General features: G+C 43.7%; 1 protein-coding gene across 2 annotated transcripts; it reads right to left on the reverse strand.

Annotated features, from left to right (window-relative positions):
- Nucleotides 1–90: 90 nt before the first annotated feature.
- CASC3 (CASC3 exon junction complex subunit) lies at nt 91–19,550 on the reverse strand. 2 transcript variants are annotated; one of them, XM_028499279.2, is made up of 14 exons: nt 19,292–19,544; nt 18,899–18,926; nt 18,515–18,552; nt 6,193–6,351; nt 5,952–6,103; nt 5,217–5,393; nt 4,364–5,049; nt 2,947–3,011; nt 2,533–2,647; nt 2,193–2,291; nt 1,726–1,940; nt 969–1,091; nt 730–793; nt 103–414 (listed from the first exon to the last, which is right to left on the reverse strand). In XM_028499279.2, exons 1-13 carry the CDS (start codon nt 19,520–19,522, stop codon nt 770–772), a joined length of 2,112 nt encoding a protein of 703 aa, XP_028355080.1. In that variant the 5' UTR covers nt 19,523–19,544; the 3' UTR covers nt 103–414; nt 730–769. The 2 variants fall into 2 exon arrangements, with proteins under 2 accessions (XP_028355081.1, XP_028355080.1); XM_028499280.2 differs by lacking the exon at nt 2,193–2,291 and having other exon boundaries at nt 91–414; nt 19,292–19,550.
- Nucleotides 19,551–19,894: the final 344 nt, after the last annotated feature.

A 19,894-nucleotide genomic window follows, 5' to 3' on the forward strand; every position in this document is an offset into this window, starting at 1 on the left:
AAAGCCACATTTCTAAATAATGTATATTAAAGTAATATCCCTAAAACAAAACAAAACAAAACAACAAAACCCCCACGGTCTTTCTCCTCCACGACCTTTAGAATTGGCTCTGCTGTAACACCTCAAATTTAGATTTCCCCTTTCCTTTTTTTTTTTTTTAAGAAATGGCTTTAAAAAATTTATTTATTTATTTATTTATGGCTGTGTTGGGTCTTCGTTTCTGTGCGAGGGCTTTCTCTAGCTGCGGCGAGCGGGGGCCACTCTTCATCATGGTGCGAGGGCCTCTCACTATCGCGGCCTCTCTTGTTGCGGAGCACAGGCTCCAGACGCGCAGGCTCAGTAGTTGTGGCTCACGGGCCCAGTTGCTCTGTGGCATGTGGGATCTTCCCAGACCAGGGCTCGAACCCGTGTCCCCTGCATTGGCAGGCAGATTCTCAACCATTGCGCCACCAGGGAAGCCCTCCCCTTTCCTTAATAAGGAATGCCCTCCTGCATTTTTTCCTTCCAGCTTCCCAAATAAAATGCTACCAAATTAACAGTGGTTTTTTACTCAACCCTGCTCAGTGCATTCATGAAACAAAGAAACTGGCAAATTTTGGGACTCCTCTAAGCCTCCCCCCGAGATATCCCATGATTACAACTTAGAGCATTAACTAGGTGACTGTTAAGCAAGTAAGCATAAGCATTAGTTTTAAGAATGTTCTGAGTCATATTAAGTTGTACACTTACTTTTATACGATGTTAGATTTAAAATATTCAGAAATTCATATTAACTGGAACCCCTGCTTACAACCTGAAATAAAGTTGGAATTTGTTATCAGGTCATTATTATTAAAAAAAAAAAAGACCATTTTCCATAGAAACACACCCAGAAAAGGAGGGAAATCTGAAGAAAAGGAAAGCCCACTGAGGTCGGATGTGCCCTAAACATCCCTTTTTTAGAGCTCCTTCCCTAGGAGCTCTCATACCTCAGGTGGTGGGGGCTTGATGGTGACTGGCTGGGGAGTCCTCCGTGGTGGGGAGGGCTTTGGCTGCACCTGCTGCTGGGCGGGGTTATAGTAGGTCACTCCTCCATATACCTGTGATGGGGCCTGGGACCCCAATAAGCAAGGAGAAGAAAAAGGAATTAATTCATCCAAACTATGATAAACAGGAAACATTATTCAGGCACAAAAATAAGAGCATTGGGGAATTTATAATTTTTTAAATCTCTAAGCTGCCCCCCTTTAAAATAATTATTCATTTCTGCCTTAATATGTCCTAATATGGTTCTTACTTAATATGGTTCTTACTTCTTCAAAGTACTACCCAGCTTTCTCTAATTCCTACCATCAGCTGACAAATGGAAGAGACTGAGCTCAGTGGTGACACTCCAGATACCACATGGTGTCAATCTTCTGGGAGTTAAACAGTACAGGGAGGGGTAGGGCTGGTAAGTAGAATACAGCTTCATTATGCAGTTGAATAAATAGCAGACATGCCCACCTAAGACATACTAAAAAACTTGAATGAAACACCATTAAAGAAATGGAAGAGAATAAACAGATGATGGGCATCACATAAGCTGCATTTCTAGCTCCTGACCACCAAGAGGCGTCCTGACACCACATGCAAATCAGTGGCATTGACATGTTCTCTCCAATTCCTTGAGCATTCTCCTCATACTATATATTCCTGTCTGATTTAAAGGATGTGTACTTAGGAAAATTTCATTAGCCATCTCACCTGCGTGTTAGGATATAGATGAGGCGGTGGCGGGGGAGGCAGCGCCCCTGGAGCATAAGGGTAACTGGGATTACCAAAGTTCATGACGCCTGGAGCAGAAAAGTAGGTAGGAGCAAGCAACTGCTGAGGTGGTGGCTGTCCTGGAGACATGGACACTGGTGGGGGATAGAGGCCTGGATTGGGCAGAGGCGCCGGTGTCTGGTGGGGATGTAAACCTGGACAAGAAGGGAACAAAAATTGAAATAAAAGGTAACACCATTTCCATGGGATGGCCTGGCTGGACTGCTCACCACAAACTGCTCAGGATGGAAGTCCTCAGGATGGACCCAAGAGAGTTTGTTGCCCAAGCAGCCGAAGTGGCCAGCTTCATTAGCAAGCAGCACAGAGCTCAAGAGTATGGGGTTTGTGAAGCCCCCAACACATATCCTCACGTACTGGAAGCATACAAGCAGAGGCGCAAAGCTTACCTGGGTGGGGAAGGTGCATTTCTGGCTGCACAATCATGCCCTGAGGAGGCAGTGGGGCAGGGCTGTCACCATGGGTATAGATTGGTCCCTGGAACTGCACTGTAAGATATCACATTGGGACTCTCATAAACCCTCACTCTTCACATCACATGGACAAGTCTCCTTGTCCCCCAAGCCCTTTGAAAAGATGCTCTCATTTCCATGTGAAGAAAACAGCAACCAGAGAATGTTTGTTAACCACAAGGAGAGGTCAGAAAGGAAATTCAGGAGGCAGGAGGCTGGTCTCTTAGTTCACTTCACCCTGCCAAGAAAGATACTCCAACAATAAAAATAAACTCACATGGATCATAGTAATGTCCTTCCATGATACTGATGTGCACAGGAGGGGCAGGGGGCTCCGGCACTGGTCTTTGCCGTTGAGATGAATAGCGTTTGGCTCGCCCACCCTGGACACCCTGAAATAAAGAAAGAGGTCTGAGCAAGAAGACTTCCAAAAGGCTGACTCTCGTATCATGTCCCACCCTCCTTTAGGTACTGCAAAACACTTACTTGGTACATGGCAGTGTTAAAAAAAAGTATTTGCAAAAAGAATTGAAAAACCAATGAAAAGCATCAAGATCTAAACCCAAACCCTGTACCCGACATTTCGGGAGACCCAAATTAAAAGGGAAACATGCGAGAACTGACTTAGTTTAAACAGTGAAGGAGCTGTGACATGCAACCCCCTACATGTGCCCCTTTCCCCCTTCTGTACCATTTCTTCCATCCGGTTAAACTGAGGTGGAGGTCCTGCTCCCATGTGTATGGGGTTGGGCATACCTGTAATACACCAAAAAAGTCACTGCTGCAGAGCAGACAGATGTGAATGGGACTGAAGATACCATCAAGAAAGTGACAGGCTGAAGAATCCCAACATGGGGTATGGCTTTCTTCCTTTAAACTAACAAAATTCCTTTTAAACTGTCTCTGCTTCCTGTCAACTCCAGCATTTGGAAATTTGCCCCCACTGCCTGCCACCTTAATATAGCAATAAAACCTCTGAACGTGAAAAAAAAATTACTCCAGTAATGCAATTCAGAAAATGCAAGTTCAAAATTTTCCCATCAAGTATTTCCCCGCACAGAATCCCTGGGAGGTTATAATTAGCATATTACATTATCAAACATATTGAAAAAAATCTCAGCCCTGAAGTCTCTGAGCAACGACTAGAGAGGGGAGGATGTTCTAAATCTACCTGATTATTCCTGGCCACAGAAGTCTGGGCTAGAAGTATAGGAAGAGATTCCCCTCTGGCTGAAGATGACTCAGGACAAAAGGGAATGTTCTAGAGACTGTCTTCCAATGATAATAAGGCATTGGTAGGAGAGTGTACTCCTCTATCCAAAGATCAACTCCAGGTCCAGTTTAGGCTACCCTGGTTTTCGGTGTTCAAAAATTATGCACACCAGATAAGAATGCAGAAATTGCCAGTCCAAATGAGGATTTCCAATCTTTGAGTTCAAATCAGATTTCAGAAACTAAGGAAAAGATCCTCTGATCTATCTGACTGGAGGAAGAAAAAAAGGATGGGGGAGAGGGGTGGTAGATAGGTCCTAGTCACTAGCACTATGTTGTCCAACAGGATATCCACTAGCCACATGTGGTTATTTAAATTTCAATTAATTACAATTAAAACTTCAGTTTCTCAGTCACTCTGGCCATATTACAAGTATTCAAAAGCACCATCAGTACAGAAAGTTCTACTGGGCAGCCTGGCTCTAGAAGACTGAGGAAATTAGAGAGGCTTTCCTTTCAAAAAGATTAGGAGATACTCATCCAAATTCAAATGCAGTTTCTGCCTTGAAACATTTAACCATTAGCTCAAATAATAAGAACACTGCCTTCTTCCACTTTTTCTACAGCGACTGGTAACGGATTCTGTACTCAGGAGCTCAGTATTGATGACTGTTAATAGTTAGCAAAGTTAATAGTAAGCAAAGTAGTGGGGTAGTCTTGTGCAATAGATAAAACTGCTCTGAGGTTTCTGAATGAATATACCTATGAATCCATCTGTTTCTTGCAGTTAATGAAGATATTGTCAGACACCACATCCCTGAGAGACATAAGTCCCATGCCCCTAAGTCCAATGATACAAAGGGGAAAAAGCGAGTCCCTATCCCTAAGGTACCTACCCCGAAGCTCACGTGACTGCAGGAATGAAGGCTGCCCTGGGCTCCAATTCTGTTCTGTTATATTTAGTTGTGCCACATCTTGTTCAAGTCCGCCTGTAGTAGAATCCACTGGAGCCTCCCAGTTCCCAGTCTTAGCAGGCGGAGGAGGCGTAGTTTCTGGGACTGGAGGTGCTGGGGTCAGCCCTTCAGGTGGAGGGGGCACCTCCTCTGCAACCTTGACTGCATCTCCAGCTTTGACCCTGGTTCTTCTTGCCCGGGAATAGGATTTCTTCTCAATAGGCCTGTCAGGAGCTGGTGGTGCAGTGTCAGGAGCAGGATTTGGTATCTCTGGGGCTGCCTCTTCCTTCTCAGGACTGCCAAGCACTTGAGCATCTGCTTCTGGAGATGGATCCCTTACTGGAGTCTGCTCCAGGCGCCGTGACCGGTAACTAGTCTCATGTTTAACAGTCTCACCAGACCGGCCAGCATGCTGCCCACCAGCTTCCACAGGCCTAAAACCAGCACAACCTTCCTTGAAGCCTCCAGATCGAGAGTAATTCCTGGCAGCAGACATGCGGCCAGTACCTGCGGCATTCCTGTTGATAAATGTCCTTGGTGGTAAGGTACCCCCAGGACCCTGGTGGCGATGGGACTTATTTGGCCGCTCCCCAATCCAGTTTGGATCTCTTTGTGGAGGACTCCCAAACCTGAACGAACGGAACAGAGAAATAACAAAAGGGACCACTAGAGACATAAACTGAGGGTCAGGGAGACTTCCCATATTCCTCACCCAATTACGGGCCAGAATAGCATTTTAAAAAGCAGAGATTTTCTCCTGTAAATATCAATAGTGTAGGCTCCAAAATTTCCTCACCTGGGTTTCCGGATTCTTCGGGGTTTGATGTCATCAGGATTGTGAGCTGAGCGGATGTCATAGCCATAAAGGGCAATGAGCTCCTGTCGGGACTTTGGAGCCTGTTCATCTTCCCGAAACTTGTCATGCTCCCAGCGACCCTCATCCTTCCACAGCTTTCGCTGACGTCCCTTGGGTCTGGTTGAAACCAGGGAAAAGTGTCTTAGGTTGGCAGATTCTGCCAAGTAAAGATGTTCATGAAATAAACAGGGTTGGGCAGGGAAAACAGTAGGAACTCAGGTATTCTCTCCATCTTCCCCGACAGGCTATACAAAACAGGTCTTCCAAAAGCAAGAGTGAATCACAGCACCTCAGGGCCCGCTGGGCTCAAATGTAACAGGAATAGAAATGAGGAGAGACTTCACTTCAAACTACTCAGCACTCTGGAAACATCTCTCTCCTATAAGGCCACCTATGGAAGTATTTCAAATCCAAGAGGTTTTGAGCCTCAGATTAAAGGCAGCAGTGGAAGTGTGGGTCTGGATCCCAGTTCCTCCACCAAGAGTTACTAAATATTCCAAGCCTTACTTTCCTCATTTGTACAAGAGGGATAATCACAGTACTTACCTTAAAATGGTGTGAACAGTAAATGAGATAATACAAGTAAAACACTCAGCAAAGTGCCTGGCATATACTTCAATAGTAAGCACTAAATACATACTAACATACTACAGAGCAGTAGCAAGTGGCTGTTACCTGACTTCCTCCTCCTGAGTCTGCCCTCGAAGATCATGCTCAAAAAAGAGCCCTTTCCGGGGTATGTATGCTGGGTTCTTCCGATCTTCATCATCATCCAAATGCTTAGGGCCTTTTTTACCAACTTTGTTCTCCACAGGCTCTGTGCTCTCCTATCAGACAGATAAAGGACTCCTTACTCACTCCAAGGTTAAGAGCTCCTATTCTAGAACCCAAATGGAGGCCTTTGGTGGGTACTAACCTGTCCATCCCCACTTTGCCTCTCTCCAGTCACAGTGCCTTTGGTATCAGGCTTTTCTTCTCCCTTCTCGTCTTTTGCTGAAGAATTAGCAGCATCATTGGCTTCTGATTTCAGCTCCACTTTGGAGTTTTCCTCTTCACTGTACTCCCCTTCATCACCCTGAAAAAAGTTTCCCTGTCAGCTGTGGAGATAAGATCTGAATGGTGTATTTTAAAATTTTCCTTTTTTTTAAAAAAAAATTTCCATTCTTTAGGAAAACATTTTCTAACAAATTTTACTGTAATGTAAGAATTAAAAGCAAACACATCAATATTCTTACTAAAATTTCTAGAGAACAGAAACATTGGTAAAAAAATTAAAAGCACATTAAAAAATATACATATACAGGGAATTCCCCGGCGGTCCAGTGGTTAGGACTCCATGCTCAGGACTCCATGCTCATGCTTTCACTGCCAAGGGCCTGGGTTCAATCCCTGGTCAGGGAAATGAGATCCCACAAGCCGTGCAGTGTGGCCAAAATATATATGTTTATATAGATTCCTGTAAGTTTTCCAGGAAGAAATGCAAGGATCTGTTAACAGCAGCAGCCTCTTTCATTCACTAAGCTTATTGTGATAATCATTTCATGATGTCAAATCATTAATGCCGTACACCTTAAACTTACACAGTGCTATATGTCAATTATACCTTACTAAAACTGGGAGGAAAAAAAACCAAAAAACCAAAAACAGTGGCGGCCTCTGAGGAAGAAGCCCAGGGGATATGGATGGGAGGCTTTAAGTGTCTAGCATACAGAAGGAGCTTTATCTTTGTTGATAATTTCTCTCCCTCTCAATGAATTGTCTCTTAAACATGCACTGCCTAATAACTACACTCTAACTCAAGTTGTTAATTCTCTCATCTCAAAATGGCTTAGAACAGAGATTCCCAACCTTTTAGATTATGTGAACCCCTTTTTAGGATCTAAAATTTTCATGGATCCCCATGAGACAATAGCTCAGTATAGTATCCATAAATTGAGAAAACATGTAATGACAAACAACTGCTATACATTCAATAATACTTTTAAATACATTTATATTTTATTAATTCATATATATATTCAATAATAGTAGTACATAAAGGTAGGAGATGTCGATTTGGTCTACAGATAATGAGAACACAGCTAGTGAATTTGCAACCCTTTATAATAACTCCATGATTTCCCAAGGCACTATTACTCTCAAGTTGGGAAATAGTGGCTTACACTTTTTATGTCTATGACATAAATACTAAATTTTCTGTAGCATGAGAGCCCCTTAGCCAAAAACTCTGTCCAGAATGATAAAATTATAAAATTATGACTTGGAAAACTTTAGAAGAACTTGTACTATCACTGCACCTGAGAAATGAAAAAAATTAAAGCCCAAATGCTCTCTCTCCTCTCCACTTTCTTCCCTCTCTTAGCACAGCAAGATTGGATAATCCAATCAATTATACTTCAATTAAACAAACAAACAAACAAAAAACCGGACAATCCTGCTTGTGACATAGAAAGTGTTAGGTCTGCCCATACAAAGAAGGATCCCTTAGGCCATACTTTAAATAGGGGCCACTAGAAAGCATTAGGCAATAGAGGTGTAGCTAGTTCTAGGTAGGGAAAGGGAGCAGCTAAGGCTCCTGCTAAGGGGGCTGCCTTTAGACTAAAGTTACTCTCATATCCTTGTCCTTCCAAGATTTGGACCTAAGGAGGCAGGGCTATAGGCCAGGGGAGGTAGGTTTAGAGACCTATGAGGACACAAAGAAATGGATTCAAGGGAAGGTGGTTTAGTCCCCACTGCTGGGTTAACGTGTAAGGGTACTAATATACCTCTGCCCCCCTGGTAGATTCGTGTACACTGGTCTCTTATTCTCCTACTGGGTCTGACACTCAATCTGTACCAGACCCTCTCCTGACTCCAGGTCCAGGATGGCCTCAGGAATCTGATCAAAGATACTCACTGAGATTCCTGATGAAACAAGCAGCTCTCAAGCTCTAAGTTTCTGACCTTTTTTCAGATAGGGCTGAGGTTGCCTGACTGGCCCAGACAGGTCAATTAATTCCCCTTCCCCTTTATTCCCTGCTCAGCATCAGGGTATTTCGGCCTCTAAGTGTTTTGGGTTAGGAGTCCCAGAAAGGTGACACTGTATGAAACCACAGAGTTCAGGGAGAATGCCTGACCACACCCACACTATGAGAACCACGCCTTTACCTACAGCTTTTTAACAACCAAGTACCCTTGATTCTTCCCATTTCCCCTCAATCACAAGAAGTTTTCTCTCCTCTTGAGTTGGGAATAGGTGGGTGGTAATCATTCAGTTCTTTCCTTGGTCCTATGTTCCCTGCAGGCTCTGTAGCAGAAATTGCAAGAATCTTGCTTGGGGGACCTCCCTGGTGGTCCAGTGGCTAAGACTCCGCATTCCCAATGCAGGGGGCCCAGGTTCGAGTCCTGGTCGGGGAACTAGATCCCACGTGCCACAACTAAGGCCTGGCGCAGCAAATAAATAAATATTTCTAAAAAATAATAATAAAGATTTCATCTTAAAAAAAAAAAAAGTCTTGGGCTTCCCTGGTGGCGCAGTGGTTGAGAGTCCGCCTGCCGATGCAGGGGACAGGGGTTCGTGCCCCGATCCGGGAAGATCCCACATGCCGCGGAGCGGCTGGGCCCGTGAGCCATGGCCGCTGGGCCTGCGCGTCCGGAGCCTGTGCTCCGCAACGGGAGAGGCCACAACAGTGAGAGGCCCGCGTAGCACAAAAAAAAAAAAAAAAAAAAAAAAAAGGTCTTGCTTGGTGTGTATGCGACCTTAATTCACTACTCCCCCGGCCCCGCCCCACCCCAACATTGACTGAATTCAAACACCTTAAAATAGTATCAGCATGATTAATGAGAGAACTTTGCTTTATGCTCTATCTCCTCTTAGTCTGTGGTGGAATGTCAAATGAGGCAACTCTTTTATTCCAAATGAGAAACTAATTTTGTTTCCAGGGCAGGACAGAAAGATACAAATAGCACAGTGCTGAGGAGACTCCAAATTAGCATCAAAATCTGGTGTAATGGAAGCCAAGGTGCTACCCTAGAGTCAAGCTTCTTCAGCTATGGGCTGACATCAAAACCCTTTCCCCTACTGCTGACTCTCCCATTCAGTGAACACCCTTCCCAACCCTAAAGCCTAGCTCTCCAATGAAGCAACTGCTTCCCTGGCAGAATTCTCATGCAAAGGTTTTAGCTCATTTTTCCATTCCCCAAATATTTCAGAGTAAGAGGTCAAGCTGGTATCTTCCTCATTCTCAATGTCTCTTCCGGATCTAACTCCTCTGCCTCATTTAAAACTTTTTAAAATTTTTATTGTTTTTAATTTATTACTTATTGAAGAATAGTTGAATTATAATGTGCTAATTACTGCTATACAGCGAAGTGACTCAGTTATACATATATAAACATTCTTTTTCCTATTCTTTTCCATTATGGTTTCTCACAGGATACTGAATATAGTTCCCTGGGCTATACAATAAGATTTTGCTGTTTATCCATTCTATATATACCAGTTCGTATCTGCTAATCCCAACTCCACCTCATTTTAAACTGCTGCTCCTCTGAGGCTCCTATCACCTAGCTATACCCTGCTTCTCAAAAGTTCGGATTACACCACTTCACTTTTATGAAAGACCTACAGTAGTACTTGTTTTCACAAACTGAAAGAAACTTGAAGAGAATTTTTGTTTTAAGAAAAAAGGCAAAAGTGAAAATTGTACTCAGTGTTTTGTTTTGCAGTGAGCTGTCCTATTGGCAGCTCCACACCCCAAGCAGAAAGAGTGGCACCACCAAGCTCCTGCCCTGGGAACTACACTCAGCCTCTGAGCATCAAGCTGCCACAGCTTTGAACTGTGTCTGTGAGCATCCGTGCTTTATGTCGATTTATTTTGTGCATCCCTTGGCAAGATGTGTCCTAAGGTAATTGCTTCTTTGCTTTAAGCCATTTCAGCTTACGAAAGGTTTCACAGGGACGCTCTATCAGACCAAGGGAGAAACCTGTACCTCTATGCTTCTGCCTGGGTCCACCTTGTCATTAATTTGAAGACTATGGCAAGGAGGCTCAGTTTTCACCTCTACTTTAGTCATCTACTTCCATGTACACACTTCAGACCAGTCTTACCTGGAACTGCTATATACAATTTTTTAAGTAAACCTGATCTACTTTTAAAAATCTTAAATTTAAACACCCCACACTTTGATCAAAACTGCCACATGGGGGACTTCCTTGGTGGTGCAGTAGTTAAGCATCTGCCTGCCAATGCAGGGGGCACGGGTTCGAGCCCTGGTCTGGGAAGATCCCACATGCCCTGGAGCTACTAAGTCCGTGCACCACAACCACTGAGCCCACGAGCCACAACTACTGAAGCCCGTGCGCCTAGAGCCTGTGCTCCGCAACAAGAGAAGTCACCGCGATGAGAAGCCCGCGCACCGCAACGAAGAGTAGCCCACGCTCGCTGCAACTAGAGAAAGCCCGCGGGCAGCAACAAACACCCAACGCAGCCAAAAATATATATATAAATAAATAATTTTTTTTTTTTTAAAGCCACATGGAAAAGAATGAAGTTAGACTCTTACCTCACCCTTCCCCCCCCTCCCCCCACCCCGGTACGCGGGCCTCTCACTGTTGTGGCCTCTCCCGTTGCGGAGCGCAGGCTCTGGACGCGCAGGCTCAGCGGCCATGGCTCACGGGCCCAGCCGCTCCGTGGCATGTGGGATCTTCCCAGACCCGGGCATGAACCCGTGTCCCCTGCATCGGCAGGTGGACTCTCAACCACTGCGCCACCAGGGAAGCCCACCTCACCCTTTATACAAAAATTAATTCAAAATAGATCAAAGACCTAAAATATAAGAGCCAAAACTATAAAATTCTTAGAAGAAAACATGACTTTGCATTTGGCATGGATTCCGCAAAAGCTTCTTTGATATGACACCAAACACACAAGCAACAAAAGAAAAAACAGATATATTGGACTTCATCAACACTGAAACCTTACACCATCAAGAAAGTGAAAAGACAACACATAGAATGGGAAAAAGTATTTGTAAATCATATATCTGATAAGAAACTTATATCTAGAATATATAAAGAACTCTTACAAAGCAATGATTAAAAAAAAACCCAATTATAAAAAGGACAAGGTATCTGAAGAGCCACTTCTAGGAAGATACACAAATAGCCAATAAACACAAGAAAAAGTGCTCAACATCATTACTCATCAGGGAAATACAAATCAAAATGAGATACCATTTCATACCTACTAGGATGGCTGGAATCAAAAAATCTAGACAATAATAAGTGCTGTTGAGAATGTGGAGAAACTGGAATTCCCATACATTGCTGCTGAGAATGTAAAATGGTGCAGCTCCTTTGGAAAACAGTTTGACAATTCCTCAAACAATTAAACAGTTACCACATGACTCAGCAACTCCATTCCTAGGTACATAACCAAGAGAAATGAAAACATACAACCACACAAAAACTTGTACACTAATGTTTACAGCAGCATTATTCATAATAACAAAAAAACAGAAACTCAAGGGTCCATCAATGGATGAATGGATAAACAAAATGTGGTATACCCATACAATGTAGTATTATTCAGCCATAAAAAGGAATGAGGTACAGGGGACTTCCCTGGTGGTCCAGTGGTAAAGAATCTGCCTTCCAATGCAGGGGACATGGGTTTGATCCCTGGTCAGGAAACTTAGATCCCACATACCACAGGGCACCTAAGCTGGCGCGCCACAGCTACTGAGCTCAACAAGAGTGCCTGTGTGCCACAAACTACGGAGACCACATGCCACAACTAGAGAGAAAATCCGCACACCACAACTAGAGAGAAGCCCGCACACTGCAAAGAAAAATCCCACATGCCTCTACAGAGACCCCGCATGCCGCAACTAACACCCAACGCAGCCAAAAAAAAAAAAAAAAAAAAAAAAAGAATGAAGTACTGATACATACTACAACTTGGATGAAAACCTTGGAAACATTATGCTAAGTGAAAGAAGCCAGTCATATTATATTATGTTGCCATATAATATATGATTCCATTCATATAGAAGGCCAGAATAGGGAAATCTCTAGACACAGAAAGTAGATTTGTGGTTGCTTAGGGCTGGACCGAATGAGGATGGAGGAACTGTGGGGGACAAGTGACAGCTAAAGGGTACACAATTTCTTTTTTTTTTTTAAGATTTTTTTGATGTGGACTTTTTTTTTTTTAATTTATTTTTTGGCTGCGTTGGGTCTTTGTTGCTGCATGCGGGCTTTCTCTGTTTGTGGCGAGCAGGGGCTACTCTTCATTGCGGTGCGTGGGCTTCTCATTGTGGTGGCTTCTCTACTCTTCATTGTGGTGTGTGGGCTTCTCATTGTGGTGGCTTCTCTTGGTCAGCACAGGCTCTAGGTGCATGGGCTTCAGTAGTTGAGGCACGCAGGCTCAGTACTTGTGGCTCGCGGGCTCTAGAGCGCAGGCTCAGTAGTTGTGGCACACGGGCTTAGCTGCTCCGTGGCATGTGGGATCTTCCCGGACCAGGAATCGAACCCATGTCCCCTGCATTGGTAGACGGATTTTTAACCACTGCACCACCAGGGAAGTCCCAGAATTTCCTTTTGAAGTGATGAAAATGTTCTGAAACTGACTGTGGTAATGGTCACACATACCTGTATATACTAAAAACTACAGAACTGTACACTTTAAAGGGGTAAGTTGAATGGCACATAAATTATATCTCAATAAAGCTGTTAAAAAAAAAACAACAACCCTGCCTGTTATTCCTGTTCTTCCCCAGTTACTCCTTTACTCTCTAGTCTCCAATTTCTTAAGTCATCCACTCCCTTGACATTTCTACCTTTTCCCTACCAATCAGTCCTTTCCCACATTCACTTTCCTCTCTCAACTCTGTGACCCCTTCATTTCAATCACTACTAGTAATTCCCTCAAGTCCCCTACTCCCATGTGCCCGAGACTGGATCAACTAACTGTCTGCTTTTTCTAAGCTTACAACCAGACTTCTGATCATCACTAAAGGGAGTTAAAAAAAAAAAAAAAAAATCATACAACTTCACCCATCAGTGCCACCTCCAACCTCAACTACTCAAACTTCCTTTAGTCTCACAATTCCTACACTGCCCTTCCACCAACAACCATTCTTTATGTTTTTCCTTCTATTTCACAAGGAAAACAAAACAAAGGGCACACCAGCTTCCTCCCCATATACCTTTCCTTCCCACTTCTCTATAATTACAATGGAAGATGTTTTTCTTGTCTGTTTCCTATTTCTTCTCATGTACTCAGTCAAGGACACCAATACACACATTACCTGTCCCCTCCCTTTTCTCTCCCTTTCTACTGATTTCTTCAACCTTTAGCCATACTTTATTCTCCAACTTAAAAAATAACACCAAACGCTCTCTTGATGTTACAGCCTTCTTTCCAGCTACCGGCCCTCTAGCCTCCCCTTCATAGGCTAATTTCTTTAAAAAATTTTCTTGGAGGATTCTGGGAAAATGGCAGCAGCAGTTTTTGATCTCTTCAAATCTCCACATGAAATGGGAGCAAGATCAAAACCCTCTGGATAACATTTACAACAAAACTAGGTTACAAGCTATCCCCCAGGACCCAAAATATAAGCACGTAAGAGCAAAGCATCAACAGCCACAAGACCTGCATCAGATTGGTATCAGTGCTGGCAAAAGCAGAGAGCACTAAATGGACCTGAAAACAGGAGAACCCTGAACTAGTCAATAGGTAGTCAACAGAAAGCAAAACTGAGAATAACAGTTGAAACCAGAAGGGGTTTTACTGTCTCCAATAGAATGTGAGTTTAAGCATCCTGCAGTAAAAAGGTCTGAAAGGGTTAGAGCAGTCTAACCCTTCTGAAATCTTAAAACCAATCTGGCTGCCAGGGCTCCCCTCTAGGACAGTAACACACTGAAGATAAAACTGTAGAGAACAGTATCAAATTCAGCAGAAGAGGGATAAAAGGAATGAAGGAAAGAGAAGGTCCAAAACAAGTTAGAGAAGGGAACAAAAGCAGGAAATCTCAGAAACCAAGCCATCATATATTTTTTTTAACACTACAGAAAAACAACTGAAGAGGGAGCTCTATGAAGTTAGAAAAAGTTACTCTGAGCCGTACTTCCTTCGAAAAGATCAGGAAAACTAATTTTTAAAATCAACAAAGGAAAAATACAGAGATCAAATCCCACATAAACTTGCTATGAGAGAAAAAATTAAGTAGACTAGCATTACTACAATGAAAACATGCCAAAAAGACATGCATATCATATCAAAATTGTAACTTCTATTTCAAAATGAGCAAAAAAGACATTAATTTATATAAGGCATGAAAGAACATCAGTCAGAATTAGAAAAATCCAAAAATGAAATGAAAGAACTCATTCATTCAAAGGAATATATTAGAAATTTAAAAAAAAATTCATTTCAAATACAAAGTCTAAAACTAGAAGGAACATAAACAAGCGTGGATAAACACAACAATAATGCCTTATGATAAATTAAAAGTGAAAAGAAAATATTTAAAAATCAACAGAAAGGGATTCCCTGGTGGCGCAGTGGTTGAGAGTCCACCTGCCGATGCATGGGACATGGGTTCGTGCCCCGGTCCGGGAGGATCTCACGTGCTGCGAAGTGGCTGGGCCCGTGAGCCTGTGCGTCCGGAGCCTGTGCTCCACAACGGGAGAGGCCACAGTGGTGAGAGGCCCGTGTACCGCAAAAAAAAAGAAAAAAAAAAAAATCAACAGAAAATGAAGAAACAGATATAAAGGATTACAGAGAAAGGATCAAACATTGAAGACAGGAAAAGAATATTGGGATAGAAGTTCCATGACATACTGTAGAGCACATCTCATACCTATGAACACTGATCCAGAATGACCAACTCCAGGACAAATTCTAATAAATTTATTGGACCTTAAAGAAAATATACTGGGAATATCTAGACAAAAACAGCAAGTGACTTATAAGGGAAAGAAAATCAGGTGTTCATCAGTCAGTCCCGTGCAAGATAAAAGCTTTGGGTCACACTGGTATTTTTCCAAGGATATCCTGGAAAGACAATTTGCAAGAAATACAAAGGAGAGAGAATGCTGAGTTGTACTATGAATGAGTGACCATCAAAATCTTTCCAATGGATACACTGTAAAGGAAAGAAAGGGATGAAAAACTAAACTGTAGACTAAGAGATAGAACAAAATTTAAGAAATAGGCAAGACTAAAGTGTAGCATCTAGGTATATACAGTTAGTAATCAACAAGAAATTCAAGCAAGTAACAGATTACAGTGAAAGGCAAGATATCAAGTCTACTTCTCTAATCTAGACAAGTGCTGTCCAACAGATCTTTCTGGGATGATGGAAATGTTTTTATCTATGCACATGTGGCTAGTGAGTACTTAAAATGTAGCTACTGCAACTGAGGAGCTCAACTTTTAAGTTTAATTAATTTTTTTTTTTTTCCCAGTACGCGGGCCTCTCACTGTTGTGGCCTCTCCCGTTGCGGAGCACAGGCTCCGGACGCGCAGGCTCAGCAGCCATGGCTCACGGGCCTAGCCGCTCCGCGGCATGTGGGATCTTCCCGGACCGGGGCACGAACCCATGTCCCCTGCATTGGCAGGCGGACTCTCAACCACTGCGCCACCAGGGAAGCCCGTTAAGTTTAATTAATTTAAATAGCCACATTTGGCTGGTGACTGCCCTATCTGACAGAAGTACTACACCTCTCTCTTACATTTCAGACAGTATATACTAGATATTGCCACATCAAAGTCCCACATGTTCCTCAATCTCAAAACATCCAAAACTTAACCCAACACTGTCCTTCCTGAAATCTCCTCCCCCTGTGGTCCATTTCTTAGTGAATAACACCATTCATCAACCTGGGCATCCCTTTGACTCATCCTTAATTCAGGCTCCACATTCAATCAATCAAGAAGTTCTGTTAGTATCACCGAATTATCTCTCAAATCTATGTCTTGCCAGTGCCACTGCCATGTCCCTTCTTTAGGGCACCATCACGCTCCTTGGACTATCCTAATAACCTTTTAACAGCTCTGTCTCCAGTCTTGCCTCATCCACAATTCATCCTCCACACTTAAGCCTCCAACAGCCTTTCTTTCTTTGCTGTTAGAGTAACATCCAAACTCATTTATACACAGAATGGTAAACTCCTATAAAGTCACAATCACCAAACCTCACTGAACACTCCATACTGCCTGGCAGTCTTTCTGATGTTTCTGTTCTCTAGTGACTACTGCAAACATTCCTCACTCCAAAACCTCTTATCTCCTTTTTACTCTTTGCAGATAACTTTACCATTGACTTCAAAGAAAATAAATCATCTCATCAATCACCACATTGTCAATTCTATAGCCTAAATAACTGTCAGTGCTGTCCACTTCTATTTTCACTGCCACCACTCCACTCCACGCCACACTTACTACCTTCCTAGACTTCCACAGTAGCTTTCTTAACTAGCTTTTCTGTCTCTAGTCTTGCTCCCTTCTGATCAACTCTCCCCACTGCACACAAAATAATGGTTATAAAAATAATAATTCTAAAATATTACTGTGACTCAACCTGGGATCTTGTTAACATACAAATGTCTGAGTCTTCCTTCCCTCTGCAAGATTGTTTCAGTAGGATTTTTTCATGTAGGTGTTCCCTGGATCTGACAAACACTGCTTTAAAATTTAAGTCTAATTCATAACCCATATCACACTCTTGTTTAAAACCCTGGTACACTTTTTTTACTTCCTTAGAATAAAATCCAAATAGTTTTCAACCTGGCTTATAAAGTACTTTAAAATTTGGACTGAGATTCATCCTTACCACCAGTCGTACTAAACCTTTCATATCCTCCAACTCACCATGCAGTCCATCCCTTCTAGACCTTCTTTCCACACTGTTCCCTCTGCTTAGAAAATTCTACCTGGCTAACTCCTACTCACCCTTCAGGTCTCTATTTGAACATTCGCTCCTGTAAACATTTCCAAACTCCCTAAACCCAGTAGTTGCCCCTGCTATGTGCTCCCAAAGCACCCTATGCTTCCAATACCATGGCATTTACCAAATATTATTATAATTACTTAGTTAACTGTCTATATTTTCCCCCTCTGACCTGGAATGTACTGCTAAGTTCCATGAGGGCAGAACCATGCCTGTCTTTTATTCCAGTGCCTAGTACAACTCCTGGCACTGAGCAGGCACTTAATAAAGAGAAGGAACAAGTAATCCCTGCATGATCTGGCCCCTACTCACTAATATGCCCTTATTTCTTGTATCCATCCTGTCCCAACAATGTTCCAGCCACACCAAACTACTTTCAAGTTTCCAAATATTTAATCTTCTCTCCTGTCTCTGGGCTTTTGTAGCGGTTGTTCCCTCTGCCTAGAACATGGCTTGCCTGGCTAACTCCAATTCATTCCTCTGACTGCCTAAGATGGACTCAGTACCCGGCCATTAACACCCTACTTAACCCTCTCCCCTAGCAGTTGTCACCAAGTCCTATGATTGCTTCAATGTTTGTCTGACTTCCTTACTAAGTTGTAAGATTCCTAAAGATAGGAACTTTGTTATAGTGTTCACTGTTGCATCTCCAGGCCTTAATGGAAAGTCTAATATGTAGCAACAGTTCTATAAAATTTATAGAATGAACCTTTGATCCACAATCCAGTTCCTCCTTATATCTCAGGGATCTGTTCAACAACTCCAGGAAACAAATAGCCATTCTGATAGCATCTCTAGTAGTTTATCCAATCAAAACAAGTAAGTTCACAAACGTTTGGCTTAGGGAAACTTTCTGCTAAAGACAGAAAACCTTATCCATAAACTGAGAAATGTTTCTGACACAAACCACTCAGAATCCTACCCTTTTAGGGTCTTCAGATATACTCAGAAAAAATATCCAACTGGCTGGCTTCACTACCTAGGCATCATGAAATGGAGTGTCAAACAACCTGCAAAGGGCTTCAGAATGTTCTCATTCTCTTATTTAGAACTTAATTTCCTTTAGATAGGGTGAAAAGCCAGCTATTAACAGTGTAACACATGTGGCCTGAAGAGGCTTACACCAAGCTTCCCTCCCTATAACTGAACAAGACCCTTTATAATAGTTTTCAGAAGCACAAATGAAGAATGCACAAGAGGAGTAACAAGTAGGTGATGGTACTTTTGAACCACAGGTGTGTACAGTTTTTAAAATACATTTTCCAATCTACACCACAGGAAAAAGAAACTATCACACTCACTTCTGAGTCTTCTGCACTTTCATAATCCGAGAGAACAGCTGAAAGAAAACAGAAACATGTAAAGAAAAAAACTGAATACAAATTATTATAACTACATCTCCTGACTGCCTGTTGTGGATCAAGCTAAAGCTCTCATTTAATTCTGACTTCAACCTATGAGGAAGATAAAATTACAGTCCCCACATACAGATTAAAAACAGGTTCAAAGAGTGACTCTGATTTTCCCAAGATCATACTGCTAAAACGTATGCTTTTAAGCTCTATGCTACAAAGAGCCACTTTGTGGCACCCTCCCCCAAAACCTTACAGTCTGAGAGGATGTCAATTGCTGGAAACAGCTGACCTGAGTTTATGGACAAACAACTCTGTCAGGATGCTACTCACCATCGCCCTCGATGCCATCTTCACTCTCCTGAAGGAAAGGAAAAGACATGGGTTAGTTCTGTGATTTCCAGAGGGTGAGAGCTGAAAACTGAACACAAAATGGTTCGAAAGGGAGACGAGGAAAGGTACATCTTTAACAAGTAGCATCCGAGGAAGGTCCCGTCTATTCACCTCCAGTCCCAATTTCTGAATAAACATCCACTTCCCATCCGCAGAAGCTCTGCCCTCCCCCCACAAACCACTCCTCCTCGCTTGGGGCTCCGGAGGCAAACCGCACTGGGCTAGCTCTCTTCTCGAACACGTTACGCCTCAGCATCTACCGTCAACTCCCAGCCTCCCATCTTCACCTACACCCCGCCCGCCCCCCGGCCCGCCCCGCCCGCGCGCACTCACACACTCCGACTCCTCAGCGCTCTTGGCGCCCCCGCTCTCCACCCGCCGCAGATGAAGGGCCCCGGCTCGACCTCCGCGCTGGGAAAGCAGAGAGCCACTGCCACCGCCTCCAGCGCTACCGCTGCAGCTCCCGCCGCCCCGCGCCGGGGAACCGCCGCTGTCTGAGCCGGAAGCACCAGATTCTTCGTCCTCGGTGTCCTGCGAAGCGCGCTGCCGCCGCCGGTCCGCCATCTTACGGAGAACGGCCGCCGCCGGCCAGCTACTGACGTACCCCGCCCGTCGCAGGGGCTGCCGGGAGGCTCGAGACCTGGTCCCAGCATGCTTCACTTGCGGCGCTGGTTGCCCGGCTCTTCAGAGGGAGGGGCTGGGGGCGGGGCTGGCGCGCTGCGGCAAGTTTGCGGGCGAGCGGGATTGCGTAAATCGGTGACGTGAGGGGGCGTGGCGTGGCCCCTGACTTCCCCCGGTAGGGCACCGGGCGAGGGGAGTTGCACTCGGGCAACCTCCTTCGGCTCCACGCCCGGCCATCTTGGGCTTTCCTAGTGGATATCGTTGACCTGTCACAGCTTCACTGCGGCATTGGAGTTGTTTCATGATTTTCTTTTT

The sequence above is a fragment of the Physeter macrocephalus genome, chromosome 14 (genome assembly GCF_002837175.3).
Source record: "Physeter macrocephalus isolate SW-GA chromosome 14, ASM283717v5, whole genome shotgun sequence".
Taxonomy (NCBI): Eukaryota; Metazoa; Chordata; class Mammalia; order Artiodactyla; family Physeteridae; genus Physeter; species Physeter macrocephalus.

Coding starts and splice junctions, on each gene's coding strand:
- CASC3 (XM_028499279.2), bottom strand. CDS start 19,522: ATGGCGGACCGGCGGCGGCAGCGCGCTTCGCAGGACACCGAGGACGAA. Junction 18,553..18,898: donor AGATGGCATCGAGGGCGATG/GTGAGTAGCATC, acceptor GTTTTCTTTCAG/CTGTTCTCTCGGATTATGAA. Junction 3,012..4,363: donor GCAGTCACGTGAGCTTCGGG/GTAGGTACCTTA, acceptor GGTGTATTACAG/GTATGCCCAACCCCATACAC.